This window comes from Scleropages formosus, chromosome 18 (genome assembly GCF_900964775.1).
Source record: "Scleropages formosus chromosome 18, fSclFor1.1, whole genome shotgun sequence".
NCBI classification, from domain to species: domain Eukaryota; kingdom Metazoa; phylum Chordata; class Actinopteri; order Osteoglossiformes; family Osteoglossidae; genus Scleropages; species Scleropages formosus.
Window position 1 is genome coordinate 9,349,056 of NC_041823.1, and position 17,143 is coordinate 9,366,198.

The following is a 17,143-nucleotide window of genomic DNA, read 5'->3' on the forward strand; positions in this document are numbered from 1 at the left end:
ATTCAAAAACAATGGACTATATTATATATGCTAAAAAGTTATGTGAAGCCACACTTGGTAAGCAACTAATATGATGCGACACACCTGAAACATGATCAGTCTATCACTGGCATCCTGGGGAGGTAGACCGGCAGCCATTGGGCCATTCTAGAAAATTTCCAAAGAGGCCATAATTCTATCGGTTTTTTTTATCTGTAATAGACATTCTAAGAATATAAAAGACCCTTACATAAAAAATAAACAGTACTCACCTTGTCGTAATCTTTGTAAAAGTGATCGCAGTCTTCCACAAACGTTTGCATATTGTTGATTAGCTCACCCCTGAATTTGGGTTCCAAAGCAACCAACTCATTCTGTACCTCTGTGCCACGTGTCAAAAGCTTCTCCCAGGTATACCGTAGAGTATCCACCTTCTCTGCATCCTCCTTGGCCACCAGCAGCTCATATTTTTGTAGCATAGCATAACACTCCTAGGGAGCAGAGGATGTACAGAACCTAATGTGACAGGTTGTACTGCTGCAAGAGGTCAGCACAACTCAGCAATTACTGGAGCAATCATCTGCTTCTATACATCACAGTGCTCAGAACAATGACAATGGAGAGGTAATTGTAAGATTCTGGCATAAGGCGCAACAAGAATTTCTTAAGACCCATTTTAAGAGACTATAGCTGAAGTATTAGTGGCATAGATTTTTAGGAAAGTTTTAAAAAATAAGACTTTTTGGTTTCTTACCTCTATGGGGCCAACCTGGAAGTCAGTGGCAATCTGGTGCTCCCTAATTTCTTTTAATGTTACCATGGCAATCCTTATGTCATCCAGGTCCTTGATCTGACGATTCAGTTTCTTGCCAGCTTCTTCCACAAAGGTAAAGATGTGTTCCATCTCTGTCCTGTACTTCTTATTGCAGTGATGTCCATATTCCACCATCCAAGCTTTAGTCTCCATGGTCAGGGCTAATTTCAGGTCAGCTAACAATACAGGACAGCAGTCTCAGACAGTCAGGCAAGTGTTGTCAATGCTTAGTCATTTGGTTTTAAATTTACACTTAGGAATTAGCAAAATCCTCATTCACTGTACAGGTTAAAATGGTTTCTTTCACATTCAGTTTCTGTTATATCCCAAATCTCAAGCCAAATAATAGGTAAAGTTTGGCAGTATGATAGCATACAAATATCACTATGAAGGACTGAAAATGACTGACATTTACTAATACACTGTATATCTTGTTAGCATGGCATAACTTTTTGTTATAATCTCTTATGAATCTTCAGCCACATTGTGTATCATAAAGGTAAGGGCCTTAACAGTACCTGTGAAGAGGGCGAGAGCTCCAACAGTAACAAAATCAGGCTCAGCATTAATTTCCTGTTCCAGGCCTCTGTAGTAGAGGATCTGAGACTCAAAGTCTGACAGCAGTGGGTTGTCCTCGCTAAACTTTAGGAGAGCATCTTCACGTTCCTTTCTCCAGATGTGGTGGTAACGGCTGAAGCGTTCCAGGGCATTCATCACATCCTGATCAATTAGAAGATGAAACTTTTGAGTTAATCTTCTATTCTGCAGCCAAATACTTTTGCCACTAGTCCAGCATGGTAAGTACCAATGGCTACCATACCTTTTTCTTTCTATTTTAAAAAATGAGCCTTTCCAATGTAATTAACTAAAGCAGTTACTTGATAAATTTAGTCTATAACACTGAAACAGAAGCCGTGACATTATAAGCCACAATCCATCATATGGACTTAGCTAAGCCATATTCTTCATTCAGTTAGCCCACAACATCTTTAGATTGTTGACATATTGTCCCTCTCAGTACCTTCTTGGTAGAGTTGATGGAAGAGCTAAGGACCGACACCAGCTTGACAATCTCCTTGTTTTCAGAAACACTCTTGAAGTAATTCTTGGGTTCAAATGGAATGGTTTGGTTCACAGAGGCTGAGATGTCTGAAATATTGTCATCTGAAGAAGGAATGTGTGCAGTGTTCCACTTTGCATCAGTTACACCCCACAGCAACCAAATGCTTTGCCAAAACATCATGGATGGACATTTGTAGCATTTTAACTGTATAACAGCATAGGCAAAAAGCATCAGACAGATGGACAGCCTGAGTTGAAAGTCATTGTTTCAGACTTTACAAAATATCATTTTTCATCCAAAATGTAGCTATATCTAGTTCAAAAGAATAAAGGGATTGTCCCAGTCCACTGACTGCAGCTGCTATTTGCAAATTGCAGTACTGTAGGTTTTGGATATTAAATATGAACATTCCTTATATTGTATAAGCACTGCTTTAACTACAATGAAGGGGCAAAGGGACAATTTGCTGATAGTTGGTACTTTGCAAAGAGGTTGTTTGTAACTGCCTAGTGGGTTTGCTGATTAGGAGTCTTCTCCTGTGGAGTTGCAGGAAGAGAGTGGAGGGCATCCCACCATACCAGCCAAGCTCCTGTGTGTAGCATCCCCATCTTCAGAGTCACTGTCACCACTGTTCAATCCCAGAGCCGCTGCCCTCCTCTCATTCATCTTTCTCTGCTCAGGCAGACAGAACAGTGTCTGAGGTTTCAGATCTTGTTATTAATTAGTGTCTGTAACTTTATGATTTGCTACTTATACAGTACACATTAGGTACCTACAAAGCATTGCATTTATGGAAAAGGTAGGAAAAATCTGGGCAGACATATTGGCGTTTGCTGACATATCATTGCATTTATTTTTTTTTTATGATTTATTCTTTTGATTAATTTATAATATGGGTTATCTTAAATGGAGCAATCACAGAGTTCCTTTGTGTTGAAAAGTAGAAAATACTATATTAAGTATCACATAAATAAAGCTCAGGATTAAGACCCACAGTGTGATGCGTAACTGTTCTTTACCTCTTTGACCATCAGTGAATTCAGTCAGTTCCTTAAAATGTGCTTGTATCAACTAGCAGTGCTCAAAATTTCACATGCAGCTTTCCCACTACACTATTTCTTTCTCTCACAGTGTACTGCCTTTCATATTTGACTTGTGCTTTTGAAGCAGCTTACAGGCCTACCTTGGAGATCCTCTCTTTGCTCCACTGGGCAACACCCTTGCTGACGCTGACCACGCATTCCACAGCTCGGTTCAGGGCCTGCTGAACCTCATCCAGAGCAGGGACCATTACAATGTTAGGGATGGCCAGACACACACTGGTCCTAAAAATGGGCCTTAGGATGCTGCCCTTCTGTCGGTCCAGAGAGCTGCTCTCTGATGCTTAGGCAAGGAGGAGAAGGAATAAAGCAGCAGAGATCTTACCTAACTAATCTAATATAACCAAATGAATTTGCTACTTTTAAAAACGAATAAAAAACTCAAAAGATAAAAAACTAAATTAAGGCTATCAAACATTTTCAGAAAGCCATGATACAAAATTCTACAAGGCTGTCAAAAGTGTTTTCATAAAGCCAACAGATTTTATAAGGCCATGCAACATTTCAGCAAAGCCATGAAATAAACATCTAGCATATTATTCTTATTATTATTTAGTATGGCAATAATATTACAAGTGACACAGGCAATGTAACAAAAATCTACAAGGCAACACAAGAGATCATAATGGGCAAAGGTAGTGCTAGAATACCAAAACCTGTGGCCATCAGGAAAGCCTCACCCATGAAGTGCAGCACAGATGAAGTGTGGACACGTCTCCGCAGGTGCTCCAAGGTGTTGCGGGTCACACGGAGAAGCGCATCCACGTTCCGGTGGTTGAAGTGGGAGAGAAGCTCCTGTGCCTCCTCCTCCATGATTTCCATCATGTCCCTCTTTTTCTTTTTCTTTCCCAGGGGGGAGGGTGGACCTATGCTGGTCCCCGTGGCATTGCGGGACAGAAGCCTGGCTTCTGTCTTGCCGTTCTCCTCAGCTGAGAACACACCAAAGTCACAAGTTCAAGAATGATAGCGTTATGGAGTTCATGCTAAATTAACGCTTTCTCTTTAAGTGTTTTTATTTATTTTTTCAGATCTTCCAATGCACACTTTAGTACAAACACATTCATAGTTCTGTTACATGATCTTCTCAGTTTTTTCATGATCTGCCCTGTTTCAGTGACTGCTTAAAAAGAACCTTCAGACTTTGAAAATGGTGGCAACTGTGTTGCAATAGCATCAAATGATATGTGGGAACACCACATAAAAATTTAAGACATCCAAAGGAGGTTGAAAATAAATTCCAAGTGTATTGCACAGACAGGCATGAATAAGAGCATTGACATAAAAAATCTTTCACTACCTCAGTTATTGCAAGGTTCTTCTACTCACTACCTGGTGTTTCCAAAAACCATGTGAAAGTAAGGAGCCACCTTCTCTTAACAGGGCATCAAACAGTAAACCTGATTTATTAAAGGATCAACAGAAGTTACCATTACTCTCTTCATGTCCAGTTTTGCTCTCAGTCCTGCTAATGCAATTAAATTTCTCCTCCTCCTCCTCTTTATTTTGTTCAAACTCCAGCAACATGTTGATGAGCTCATTAGCTGCTTCCTCCACTAATGAGCTTTTAGTATGTAAACTCTGAGCCCCCTTGATGCAAAGCTCCTGAGAATTGATCAAAGACAGGAAGTGGGTATTCAGTGTAAACCTTGCACTTACAAGCAAAACGTGTTATCTGCAAAAGATTTAAATCTCGATCCTTATTTTGTTTGTTGTGTATTTAGTCAAAGAAAACACCATAGGGGGCAGCAGGTAGTGCAGTGAATCCAGCTGCCACCTTACATGCAAAGCACCCAGGTTTGAATTCCACATTACAGTGTAGTACCATGAGCAGGGTACTTACCCTAAATAGTCCCAGTTCTACAAAAGGTTAAATCATTGTAAGTAGCTTAATATTGCAAGTTACTTTGGGAAGAAAATGATGAAAAATAACAATGTTCACTATAAGGTCATGCCAAAAAGCTCAGTCTATGCTTGACAAAAGAAGACTCCTCCATACCCTTGTTCTCTGGACAAATTCTTCACAGGTGAAAGGTTCATTCTCTGGCAACACACATAGAGTAGTGGTACTCATCTCCTGAAGGATGGCATCAATGCGGAACTCCACTAGATCATTTATCCTGTCTATCAGCAGCTCCAGATTGCCTATAAATACAGCCACCATCACAGCAGATATGCTTCAATCGCAGTTCAACAAAAAATATGGCTAATTTAGATCTTTGTTAGGGCATATTGGGGAACATGGGAATGTCATTAAAGATGTACCAGCTGACTTCCAAATACTGAGGTAGTGAGTGGTAAAATTAAAGCTGTAGCCTTAAGAAGCAGGAACCATTCTTAGCTGTCTATTCTCTAGTCTAATGTAATCTTATATAATCTCTAATCTAAATCTCCAATAGAGGTTTAGGGGTGATGTAGCTGTGGTTTCAATTTCCCTGCTCACCCAGGGCAGATGTTATATTATTGAGGTACTTCTCAATGTTCAGAGAGGTCCAATTGAGAGAAGTGAGCCCTGGCAGTATCGCTTTGTCCACCTTAGCCACGTGAGGTGTGGCAAGCTGCTTGAAGGCACTTTGGATCTTCGCCCGCACGCGGGTGTTCTCTGAAAGAATCAACTATTGGCAGAGAAAGATGTTATCAGTAACCTCTATGACAACCTATTTTTTTAGAACCACATGAGTTTATTTAGAGGTTAAAAAATATAATAGAAAAATGATGGGTCTATTTTGGCTTATTTTTGACAGATTTTGGCACTTTCTAGAGCAAAAATTATTTTGAAATGAAAATGTAAATTACCTAATTAGTAACATCAGATAGTTTCTTTATTATGACGGCGGTTATTATTTTGCATTGAATGTAAGATTTTTCCCTTAATTTCTTGTTGAACAGTCCAAAGGATAGGTATCAGAACAATTCTACTTGTCCTAAATGTCCTGTCCTGGACAGTTGAACAACCATTAATGTCAACCTGTATAGTGTTTTTTGTTTTCTACAGATAAAACTGAATAAAATGAAATGGTACATACACAAAAAGGCAACAGTTGTCAATTGTGATTGTTAGTACTTGCATTAAAGATAGATGTTTTTAATTTTACAGACAAAACATCTTTATCCAACATGAATCTTTGATTTATGTAAAACACAAAAATATGTCTGCTACTATTTAAAATTTTAATTTATTGATATCCCCATATTAGTTACTTTCCACTTTGGCATTAGTGTTTAATAATTTAGCTGATGATTTAACTCTCACCTGCAGCTTGTTGTAATTCTTCTTCAGTGTGTGTTGTTGTTGCTGTAGGACCGCGGCAAAGTGGGGAATCTCCAGACCCATTTTTGTCATGAGGTCTGTCTCCCGGATTTGGGTTAAGATCTGGGGGTCAAAATTTACAAAGAGCTCGCCCGTCTCTGGAGATCTTACCAACAGAGTTGCATGAAGCCCTGCTTTGGCCACTTCAACCTGTTGACATCAAAATTAATTGGTCACCAAAATCTTAAAGATTATACACATACATAAAAACAGGTTGAGAAGGGTAATACTACATAACATAAAACATATTACACACAACATGAATGATATTACAACACAGTACTTCACATAGGGTGAAATGGGGCATATTTTGGAATAAAAAACCATCAGTATATCTCAAAATGAAGGCCTGAAACCAAAATCCAAAACTGCAGGAAAAGCACAATGCAGGCAGGAAGAATTCACCTGTCTCATCCAAAGTCGGTGATAGAGGACCTCAAACTCCAGCAAAACTTGTGCCACCTTGTTGTAACTGCGAATGATACGCTTGGCCAGGGGTGTGGATAGTACCCCAGGGTGCTGCTGGAAGAGTTCCATGGGCTCCTGGATGCGGCGGAAGAGTTGACGCACCCACATAATTTTACCAGCGACAGGAGGCAGGTTGCGGCCAATGAGGGGCTCACCCTTCTGCTTGGTATAAATCCTTGAGACCATCTCGATGTCTCGACCATAGTTCTGAAGGACCTTTTGGTATTTGTCATCAATGCCAAGTCCTGGGATGTCAAGCCTTTGAAAACATAGTGTAAAAAAATGCTTTCATATATTACCTTTTAAATAAGTGGCTATTATACACAATTGTGAATAAAGAAAATTAAGATGTTCTTCAAATACTTTATGCGATGCCAGTGTAGGAGTAGTTAATGTCTATCTTGCTTCAATTACTATATTTCAGCTTTATACTTTTGGTCTTGCTAATTATTAAAGGTAACTATTCCAAAATAGTTGGGGTGCGGTGGTGCAGTGGGTTGGACCACGGTCCTGCTCTCTGGTGGGTCTGGGGTTCGAGTCCTGCTTGGGGTGCCTTGTGACAGACTGGCGTCCCATCCTGGGTGTGTCCCCTCCCCCCCAAGCCTTACGCCCTGTGTTGCCGGGTAGGCTCCGGTTCCCCGCAACCCCGTATGGGATAAGCGGTTCTGAATGTGTGTGTGTATTCCAAAATACCTTTCAAATTTCTTCAAGACGTTCAAGGCCCTTGCAGTGTTTTGGATTTTATCAAATGTATTTTCCATGAAATTTTTCAACTGGTCCTGTGACAGTAAGGAAAACAAGGAACCATTCAAGGTATATTTTTAGGACGTCTTTAAAACTATATGTACATTCGCTGTTACCTCAGAGTTAGTGAACAACATACATGCAATTCCTTGGTGCCTTTACAAAATTCTTCATAGTCCTGGTCAAAGTCCGTTCTTCTCTGGTCCAAGAAACTATACTGTTTCTTCTTCATAGCTAATACAGTTGCCTGAAATTCAGAGACAAGAAGATTGCTGAAGACTGCATCGCTAAATTTACCTTGTTATTCCAAATGTATCTATGGAAATGCATCCACACTGCTCCAGTCGTACATTACATTCTGCATACTCACTAAGGTCCACAGGACAATTTATAAGGGGCATGGCAAACTTATCAAGAATGTGGCAGTTCTTTTGTAAAAAAGTATGGAAACAAATAGAAATACAAAGAGTAATTGTTGTTTGGTAGATATTCAGCCATTCAAGAAGAACAGGAACGCAATTCTGAGAAATTCTTCAATAAAAATAAGATGCACATCAAAATAAAAATAACTAACTATTTGCACTCTGATAGAAATTGCACAAAACAATGAGGCATACTCAAAATGAGATATTTTACATCGCTATAGACCAAAATTAATAATTAAGCCTTCTTCACTGAAGCAATCGCAGTTCATTAAACTATGAACATTAAAACACAACTTAACCATATCTCTGGCAAAGAGACAGGCGAGAAGTCATTAATAAGTTATTAATTTCACATTCTCAATTATTTAAAGTATGTCATTTTATATCGTGATGCCATTGAGGATGGTATGTAAAAAATATTAGGCTGTTTCATGAAACCAAAACCAACATAAAATTACCTCCCATTTTTCCTGCATTTCAGCTGTCTGTCCAGTTTTGGCAGCAAAAAGAAAAAACATGACAGCATATGGACACCAAATGAACATCCAAAGCACTGTTATGTCCCAAATTGACCTCAATCCCAATGTCTGCGATGATGAAATGCACACTACTCTTTCAAAGTTACATATATACAGAAAAAAGAGAATTTAAACCGCCTGTCAGTGTTAAAAACCAGCATGCAAGCTTTGAATTTAAGCATGCAACTGTAAAAAAAAAAAAAAAAAAAAAAAGAAGAAAATTTAATTTACACACACACATTTTCAGAACCGCTTGTCCCATACAGGGTCGCGGGGAACCGGAGCCTAACCTGGCAACACAGGGCATAAGGCCGGAGGGGGAGGGGACACACCCAGGACAGGACGCCAGTCTGTCACAAAGCACCCCAAGTGGGACTTGAACCCCAGACCCACTGGAGAGCAGGACCTGGTCCAACCCACTGCGCCACCACACCTCCTTGAATTTAATTTAGCTGAGGTTATTTATTTTTTACTTTAAAATTTGCTTTTTGGTTGCTATTCACTTCTCAAATATGTTTCATCTTTTAAATATCTGTTCCCTCCTCACAGGGTTTTCATGTGTTCTCATATTTATGTGTCCTGAATTTTTACCTGAAACCTGGTCGCCATGGTTTCCAAGCCCTCGATTTTGGAGTCCTGCAAAGTGGAGTACGTTGAGATGGTGCTGAACATGCTGAGGATCTTGCTGAGTCGTCTTTGAAAGGTGTCAAATTTCCCAAAGATGTACATCTCACTGAGATCAAACTGCCGCTCTGACGGGTTCTGCTCCAGTTTCTGCTTCATTTTATGGAAGCATTTCTGGTATTCCTACCAAATGGAAAAAAAAAAAAATCAAGTTTTTATTTGAAGGTTGCTTTGGTTACACTTTAACTGTAATGTTTTACATCCTGATGTTTTTTTTATCATTAACCAACATCATGAACCCCTAGATTGAAAGACTCAAATCAAAGTTAAATAAGAACATAGACATTTGAATCAGGTGACTTTCATATGTTAATTTTTAATGAGTATACGGTAATTTCTGCAGATAATCTCTTAGGAATGCGAATATAAATTTTACTATGAAAAAATTCATTGTGTGTTACTTTGTAATTAAATGAGATAAAAACATTCTTGTTATGCCAATCATGCAATACTGTGAGTTAATCTGTAGTTATATGAACTCAGATTCAAACCCATTGATTTATGGCATTTTAACTACCTATGGTAAGCTGCCAAAGAGGTCACACACACCTGTGAGCTCCAGTCAGTTGTACCTGAAGGCAAAAGTTAAGGAACTCAAACTTTCAGTTGCACAGACTATTTCAGTGGCTCTTGAGCGTTTAACATATGCGTTTAACTGGTACAAGTAATATGTTGTCAATACCTCGTTCAGTCGGATAGCCGCTTTAATTTTCTCCTCTACAATGGCCTGATCCTGGTTCCATATAGTAGCCCCGCCATTGTTTGTGATGTAGGCCTTGCACATTGTTATCATTTGGTTTGTCACCTGCGGGAAAAATAATGCATGAGAATTTTTGAAAAAATGTTTTTCCCCAATGCAACTGATGTCAATGCAGTATGAGGAAGACTTACTTTCACAAACAGGGAGGTGATCTTCTCTGAGGTGTTGTAGTAGCGGGAGATACTATGTATCATCCGAATGGCGTTGATCAGACCAGGAATAGCATCCACCATTGAGACCTGAGCCAGTCACATTTTAAAAATACTGCCAAACTTAAAATACTGTATATCCGTATATACACTTATGGTAGGGGATTAAGAGGGTAGAACACTAAGAAGGTGTTTTGTACTTATATCACTTACAGTATGAAGTATATATCAGACATATTTCATCATATAACCATGGAAAACTTATAGCACAATCAGTAGAAAGAAAAGGTGCAGTTGTCACATCTGATTCTGCTTACTGGATCACTGTTGTACAGTGGGTCGCAGAACTTCTCCAGTGTGTACAGGTACTTGACATTGTCTTTTGCCTCATTGGCAGAATCTGTGATCCTGGCATCCAGCTCTCGCCATGACTTAGTTCAAGACATCAGAAAATAAATTCAGCTAAAAAATAATCAATTCACAGACCTTATGTCTGAGCTGCAGGAAAAGTAATATCACTTCATTAACTTTTCCTGGAAATTGAACAAACAATGTAACATACTATAATTTAGGCAACAGAATAAACCTTTGAAAAAACCTTTGCAAGCCTTAAGGCACAGAAATAGAAATTAAACATTTTTAAAAATGTGATAAATATGAAATTACTATACTCATTCCAATAGGAATGTGTATGGGGGTAAAAAACACTTACTTTGATTAATTTAGATTTGGCCACCACAAGCACCCCCAGCACAGCCTTCACATCTGGGTTCTTAAGCTGGTCCAGCAGGTAATTGAAGCGTGACATGCGCTTTTTCCAGTGATCCAGTTCAGCCCGGGGGCCCAAGTCATCTGCTTCCTTCCTCAGCTGGTCACTCTCTGCCAGAACCTGAGGGTCCAGAACTGTCACCCTCTGTCGACTGAGAAACATAGCCACAGGAAAGCCAGAGGCCCATCTGAAGCTCAGCTCACCTGCTCAATCTGTTTCACCCACGCTTTCATGCAGCCCTCAATCTTCTCTAGAGCTTCCGTGCTGCTGGCCACAGCTACGTAGTCTGACGGCCCCTTGAGTGTTTTCAAATCATACGTCTCACATGGTTTTAGGCTCACCTAGATGATAATTACAATACTTATAATGACAAATCTTAAACACTACCCCTTTGGTGGTGTTAAGTATTCACTGTTCACCATTTTATTAGCTGAACTATTGGACAGCCAGTAGTGTAGTAGACACTTAGTAGAGCTTGTGCCTTTGGATCCCAAGGTCACAGGTTTGATCTCCACCTTCAGCTGTAGTACCCTTGAGCAAGGAAATTGCCCAGCTGTATAAATGGGTAAATAACTGTAACTTTAACACTATAAGCTGCTTTGGAGAAAAGGGTCAGTAAAATATTTATTATTTGGGTGGTGGCAAACAAGAGCCAAACCCGGCAACACACCCAGGACAGGACGCCAGTATGTCGCAAGGCACCCCAAGTAGGATCAAACCTCAGTCCCACCAGAGAGAAGGAACCAGGCAAGCCCGCTGCGCCACCATGCCCCCTGTCATATTTGATCAGTTTGGCTTTTTTATTTTTATATACATTTTGCAGGAAATCAATATGTATCACTTTCTCTACACAATGCCTTTTTGCCTTTGCAGTCTTTTAGTAACATTTACAGCTTGTTACATGGTTCACTGGCTTAAATTCACACACACACACACACACACACACACACACACACACACACACACACACTTTCAGAACCGCTCGTCCCATGCAGGGTCACAGGGAACCGGAGCCTACCCGGCAACACAGGGCGTAAGGCCGGAGGGGGAGGGGACACACCCAGGACGGGACACCAGTCCATCACAAGGCACCCCAAGGGGGACTCGAACCCCAGACCCACCGGAAAGCAGGACTGTGGTCCAACCCACTGCGCCACCGCACCCCCCTGGCTTAAATTCACTGCAGAAATTATATGAACAACAGCTATATGGTTGCATGTTATGATTGATACAATTAATCCGTCTGTAACAGCCATTTGAGGGGGTGGCTAATGAAACTTATTATTGTTTTTGCTTATTTCCAGTTCCAAACCCTTATATCAGCACCACTTGAATATTATATGCGGGTCACAAGAGGGTCACCTTTTCCATCAGACTTTCTTGGGCCCCCCCAAGGACAGCCACAAAGCCATCCAGGGAGCTGAAGAAGTCCTGCCAAATGGAGAGGGCTTTGGGGTTGGCTGTCTCACCCGACTCATTCATCATCCTCAGGGTTGGGATGAAGATCTTTGTCAGCAGCTGCTCCACACTCTGCAGCAAGCCAACATCCACGGTGTTAAGCATGTTGAAGTTTATGTTCTGTGAAAGACATGAGTCCAACATCATAAGACACAGTGTCTTCTTACTTAAGGCATTATCATGTATCATTTCCAGCAGTGATAGGTCACAAAAGAGAGAGAAGCCTATATTCACATTTTTCTGATCAAAATCCCATTGACATGCTTTAGCAACATGGATGACTTCTCCAGACACTCCTCTAGGTCTTTTTCCTAAACTTTCCCCAGCACGATGGTCTTTCATAAACAAGAAGAAGGGTTATTTGAACTTAACTACTCACTTCTATCTCTTCTACTGATATTAAATTAAATGCATCTTATGAAAACATCTGGTGCAATGAACTGCACTCACAATCTGTCAGACAACCAATCAAAAATGATCTTGCTGTGCACCTGCAATCATGTGTCACTTGTACCAAGTGCTCTGTGAGGATGGCACAGGTGTGTTGTCAGCCAAATTTAAACCCCAGGGTGCTGCCAGTCAGGGATGTCAAATGGCATGTACAGATAATATGCAGGTGATGTAAATGCCAATGAAGAGCACATGATGTGAAATATAATGAGTCTCTGGTAGGAATGAAGCCTGATAAGCGTTGGAAGATTGAAGACTGAACAGCCCCGACTTGATTGCCTTTGCTGGCCTGTTAGAGGCTTAATGAGGTGCATTTCAGCACCAGTGTAAAATTTAGATATTCTGTTCAGTGCGCAGACATTTTTTGCAAAAGAGCAAGACTGCATGCAACTTTTATGTATTACAGTTTGTCAAATCTGATTAAATTTCATATTACAACAACATACTTCATTATAACAACTACTTATTCCTGGTATGATCCCAATGGATGGTTAAAAAATGATTCTCCAATATAATGAATTGTTTAAATTGTACCACGCAGAAAATATTGCTTGTTTGTGTTTTATGATTCAGGAAGCTTTTTGTGTTGCAAATGAACCGTAAAATCACCTTGGTGAAGAACAAGAGCATTTATACATGGTCTGTGAAAGTCTAGCCCAAAACTACAAAGGCTTAGGTAGAGACTTACTCTGTGTATATTCTCGGAGGTGATGGCCTTTGAAATACTGCTCCTTGTGAAAAACACACAAATGCCTTTGAGTGCTATGTCCCGCCCCTCTGTGACAAAAACATTGGGTTTCTTGTTTCTGGTGAGGTTCGAAGCTGCTCCAGCTGAGGACAAAAGGATGGTCCAGGACAGTTCAGAACCATGTTGAAGACCTAGGACTAGGATGAAGCAGTTTGACCACCGAAAACAAATCCAAATCAGAAGCCCACGCAGCTAAAAAGCACTGAAAAAAAATATTCTTGTCTCTATCCTTAGACTTTGTTCTTACCAGATTCTACTGGGTCTACATCCTGATAGTAGAAAATGATGTGAGGAAGTCCACCAGCAGCAAAGAACTTTTCCATGCGATCAATCTGAGCAAAATGTTGCAAAAAAATTGCATCTTAATTTAGTTTATTACAGCAGGGTATACAGCTATATAGTACAGTACAGCACATTATGTAGTATAACACACTGGAGTGCAAAATTGTGGTTACACAAATATTAACTAACTAGAAAACAGACATATTTCCTACAACTAGACAACAATTTGAAAAAGCATTTGTTTAACTATTACCCATACACACTTCTGCTTCCATTGTGCATAATGCACTTTCCACACAGTTTCAGGACACCTAAAAGACACACTTGGATTATTGGGTGATAACTCAAAGTGCAAAATACTCTGGTCTCACCTGAGACCCCTCTAGAATGGCTTCTTCCACATCTGCTTTCTCCAGACTGAGGCAGAAGGCCAAGATGCTGAGGACATAGTCATGTCTGCTGTCCAGCTGGGCACGCTTTGCCTCACGCTCTTCCTTCAGCTTTTGCTGCGGGAATCAAAAAATATCACCGAGTTGCCATAAGATAAGTAATCCACATCTTTCGGAAGATGAAAAGTGCACCTTCATACCATAGACTACATTTTAGGGTATGTGAATAGCCAATCAACTTAAACCTGAATCAAATTACCTAATCTTATTTTCCCAAAATGTTAAAATCATGCACACATAATTACAAGATAACTACCAAACCCTAGCTAAAAACACTAAGTATACATTTGAAGAAGCTGAATATATTACCAACATAACCTAAACAATGTTAAAATAGCATTTTTAAAATATTATTTTTAATGAACAATCCTGGGTCTGCTTTGCTTGGATTCAACTAAGAAGTCATTGTATCTTTCCGTTGCGATTATCCATTGCATATATGAATGCATTAAATAGGTAAAATCAATTTCTCAAGTTTGAACTTCGGTATAAATTTTCAATATATAATACATGTCTTAAAAATATCAGTATAGAAACATTTTTATTGTTAAGAATGTAGCAGGAAAAGAATTAAAACACACCACTTAAATCAATACTTATGGTGTCAAAATAAAAATGAGAAAATTAACTTCTTGAACACTTTTAGGAATGTATTGTATAAACTGATACATTAATAATGATACATACTTTAAACGCGGTGATTTGGCTCTTGGATGTAACAGACGACTGCAGGCCTCTTTTATTATTTAGGGAATTTGACTCAGCCATGACTGGTGCAGCTGCAAAGACCTCCAGTGAACTGTTCAAAATTCCATAATACCCATATGCCATGAAGTTCTCAGGTTTAGCAGTCCAACGGCTCACTCAGAGCACAGACTGAGAGTTAAAGTGAAAAACTGATGTTCTTTTGCAATTTGGTGTCCGGGTGCCTGACGGCACTCCTTCTTTGTTTGCTGCTCTCTGCTTCATTCAGAAGACAATACACTTGACTTCTGCTTCCAGAGCAATCCAGAAAGTCCAGACCAATCAATGAAAGAGCATGTTCCCCTTAGAAAGGAAAGGAAAGGCCTCCTTGTTAAAAGTTGTCGCAGCTGGTAATTCAGCTGTGCTGCCTGGCAACCTGCTCCAAAGGCAAGCTAATAAATTAAGTACATTTTGTTTGTAGATGCTAAAAAAATTGAGCTGTAAATTCATATACAAAGGTCAGACAATGTCAAGTTAAAATTTATAGTACAATAATCTCTATATGTAGATTTCCAGCAATAAATGATATAACTTGCAGGCTTTCTTTGTGTCCATGAATATGTGAAGAAATGAAACATAAAAAGGACCTGCAACTACAAGTTTATATTATATCTGCCAAATGAAATTGAATGTGTGTGAAAATTCTGATGTTTTTACAGCACATCTGTTTTTATAAATAGACAAGAAGTATCCATTGTTTACTTTGATAATAGTGCATGTGCATAGTGGCTCTTTTCAGTGGTCCTCCATACAATTTTTTCCTTTCTATTCGTAATAAATATCCAAGGAATTCTGTCATTCACGCTACTTAATATTTGTAATCAAAATAAAAGAAACAAAGACCCTTATTTGAAAAAAAAAATCGTTATTGAAATGGATTCTTACTTATCAGGTACATCTTACCAGGTAGTTTGCTGTAGCTCCCTGTCTGCCTCTCAGTCTCTCTCAACAAGTGTTCCTCAGGGCTCTGTGTTGGGCCCCTTTCTCTTCTCCATCTAAACCTCTTTCCTGGGCTCCTTCATTGTTTGTGGCACCTTCAGCTACACCTGAGCTGCAGACAATATACAGAGCTTCCTCTTTTTTCCCCAAACAAAATATGTATCTTCTCTCATTGCAATATGCCTCCCTAATAACACTGCCAAAATAAATAGACTACCATCTACAGTTCAAGTTTTTTAAAACTGAGATCCTACATCTCACCGCAAGTACGTCCACCTGTCAACATTCATCTGGAAAACTTGGCAACTTCTTCATCTCATCTACTTTGTCAGTCAAGAACTTTGGGGTAGCAATTGGCTCAAGTCTCTGCTGCTGTCTGCACACTGAAGCAATTGCTTGATCTTGCAGATGTCTTCTGAACTGTCCATCACACTCTACTCATCTCCTAGTCCAGGCTCTGATCACACCTTGCTTAACTACTGCATCATCCTTCCTTCTGGTCTTCTGTCATCTGCCATCAATCCTCTGAAACTGAATCAAAATGCCATGACAGAAGTTGTGTTTAACGTATCTTTGCTCCTAGAATCTGTACATTGTCTTCTTCCGACTGCTTTAATCAAAGTCAACAGTGGTTACAGCCTGCAAAAGTGTCAAAGGATCTGCACCCTGATTGCTACAGGACCTGATCAATCCCACATCCCAGTAAGAACTGTGCTCCTTCAACTCTCACCTCTAATCGTTTGAAGGCTCTATCCAAAATTGAAGTCCTTTGGTTTTCAGTTCTGGCTTTGGTATGGTGGAATGAGCTCCTTCTCCCTTAGGATTGTTTAATCCCTCTCAGAATTCAACAAGACCCATTTCTTTCCATATTTAATAACAAAATTTGTACAACAGCATCTTCCATGATCATCTAGCATGTATTAGTCATCTAACTCTTATTTCTGTAGGTTGCTACTGAAAAGATGGGTACCAGCAAAATGGTGCCATCAAATAAGCTGTGATTTGATAATAGCGTGTCTATATCGAAAACGTTTTGTCTGTTGTGGAATCCACTTTCGTAAATCATTAAATTGCATTTGATTTTGTAGAAAAACGTCTGCAAAATGAATATATGTAAAGTCACGATATCCAATAGAGTATGAATTATATATTTATTTATTAACAGAAGCCATTTTATGAGCATATTATTCATGGGACAGGGTCTTGTTCTGTCCTGGCAGGATAGGGCTTGGGAGGTCCAATACAAGTGAAAACTCAACAAGTATCAACAGTGACATCATCACTTGAGTAATT

General features: G+C 39.6%; 1 protein-coding gene across 1 annotated transcript in view; it reads right to left on the reverse strand.

The window, feature by feature from the left end:
* Nucleotides 1-17,143, reverse strand: part of dnah5 (dynein, axonemal, heavy chain 5) — a 58,800-nt gene that overhangs the window by 40,159 nt on the left and 1,498 nt on the right. The window contains exons 2-26 of the mRNA XM_018762728.2: nucleotides 14,090-14,224; nucleotides 13,673-13,768; nucleotides 13,377-13,487; nucleotides 12,143-12,358; nucleotides 10,984-11,121; nucleotides 10,724-10,900; nucleotides 10,329-10,442; nucleotides 9,994-10,101; nucleotides 9,785-9,907; nucleotides 9,010-9,225; nucleotides 7,615-7,722; nucleotides 7,425-7,510; nucleotides 6,669-6,990; nucleotides 6,207-6,413; nucleotides 5,397-5,568; nucleotides 4,953-5,098; nucleotides 4,390-4,558; nucleotides 3,637-3,885; nucleotides 3,040-3,233; nucleotides 2,435-2,528; nucleotides 1,815-1,957; nucleotides 1,312-1,513; nucleotides 734-969; nucleotides 252-470; nucleotides 85-147 (exon numbers count right to left, since the gene is read on the reverse strand). Of these exons, the coding sequence (XP_018618244.2) occupies nucleotides 85-147; nucleotides 252-470; nucleotides 734-969; nucleotides 1,312-1,513; nucleotides 1,815-1,957; nucleotides 2,435-2,528; nucleotides 3,040-3,233; nucleotides 3,637-3,885; nucleotides 4,390-4,558; nucleotides 4,953-5,098; nucleotides 5,397-5,568; nucleotides 6,207-6,413; nucleotides 6,669-6,990; nucleotides 7,425-7,510; nucleotides 7,615-7,722; nucleotides 9,010-9,225; nucleotides 9,785-9,907; nucleotides 9,994-10,101; nucleotides 10,329-10,442; nucleotides 10,724-10,900; nucleotides 10,984-11,121; nucleotides 12,143-12,358; nucleotides 13,377-13,487; nucleotides 13,673-13,768; nucleotides 14,090-14,224 (4,044 nt within the window). The remainder of the gene's footprint in view (nucleotides 1-84; nucleotides 148-251; nucleotides 471-733; nucleotides 970-1,311; nucleotides 1,514-1,814; nucleotides 1,958-2,434; nucleotides 2,529-3,039; nucleotides 3,234-3,636; nucleotides 3,886-4,389; nucleotides 4,559-4,952; nucleotides 5,099-5,396; nucleotides 5,569-6,206; nucleotides 6,414-6,668; nucleotides 6,991-7,424; nucleotides 7,511-7,614; nucleotides 7,723-9,009; nucleotides 9,226-9,784; nucleotides 9,908-9,993; nucleotides 10,102-10,328; nucleotides 10,443-10,723; nucleotides 10,901-10,983; nucleotides 11,122-12,142; nucleotides 12,359-13,376; nucleotides 13,488-13,672; nucleotides 13,769-14,089; nucleotides 14,225-17,143) is intronic.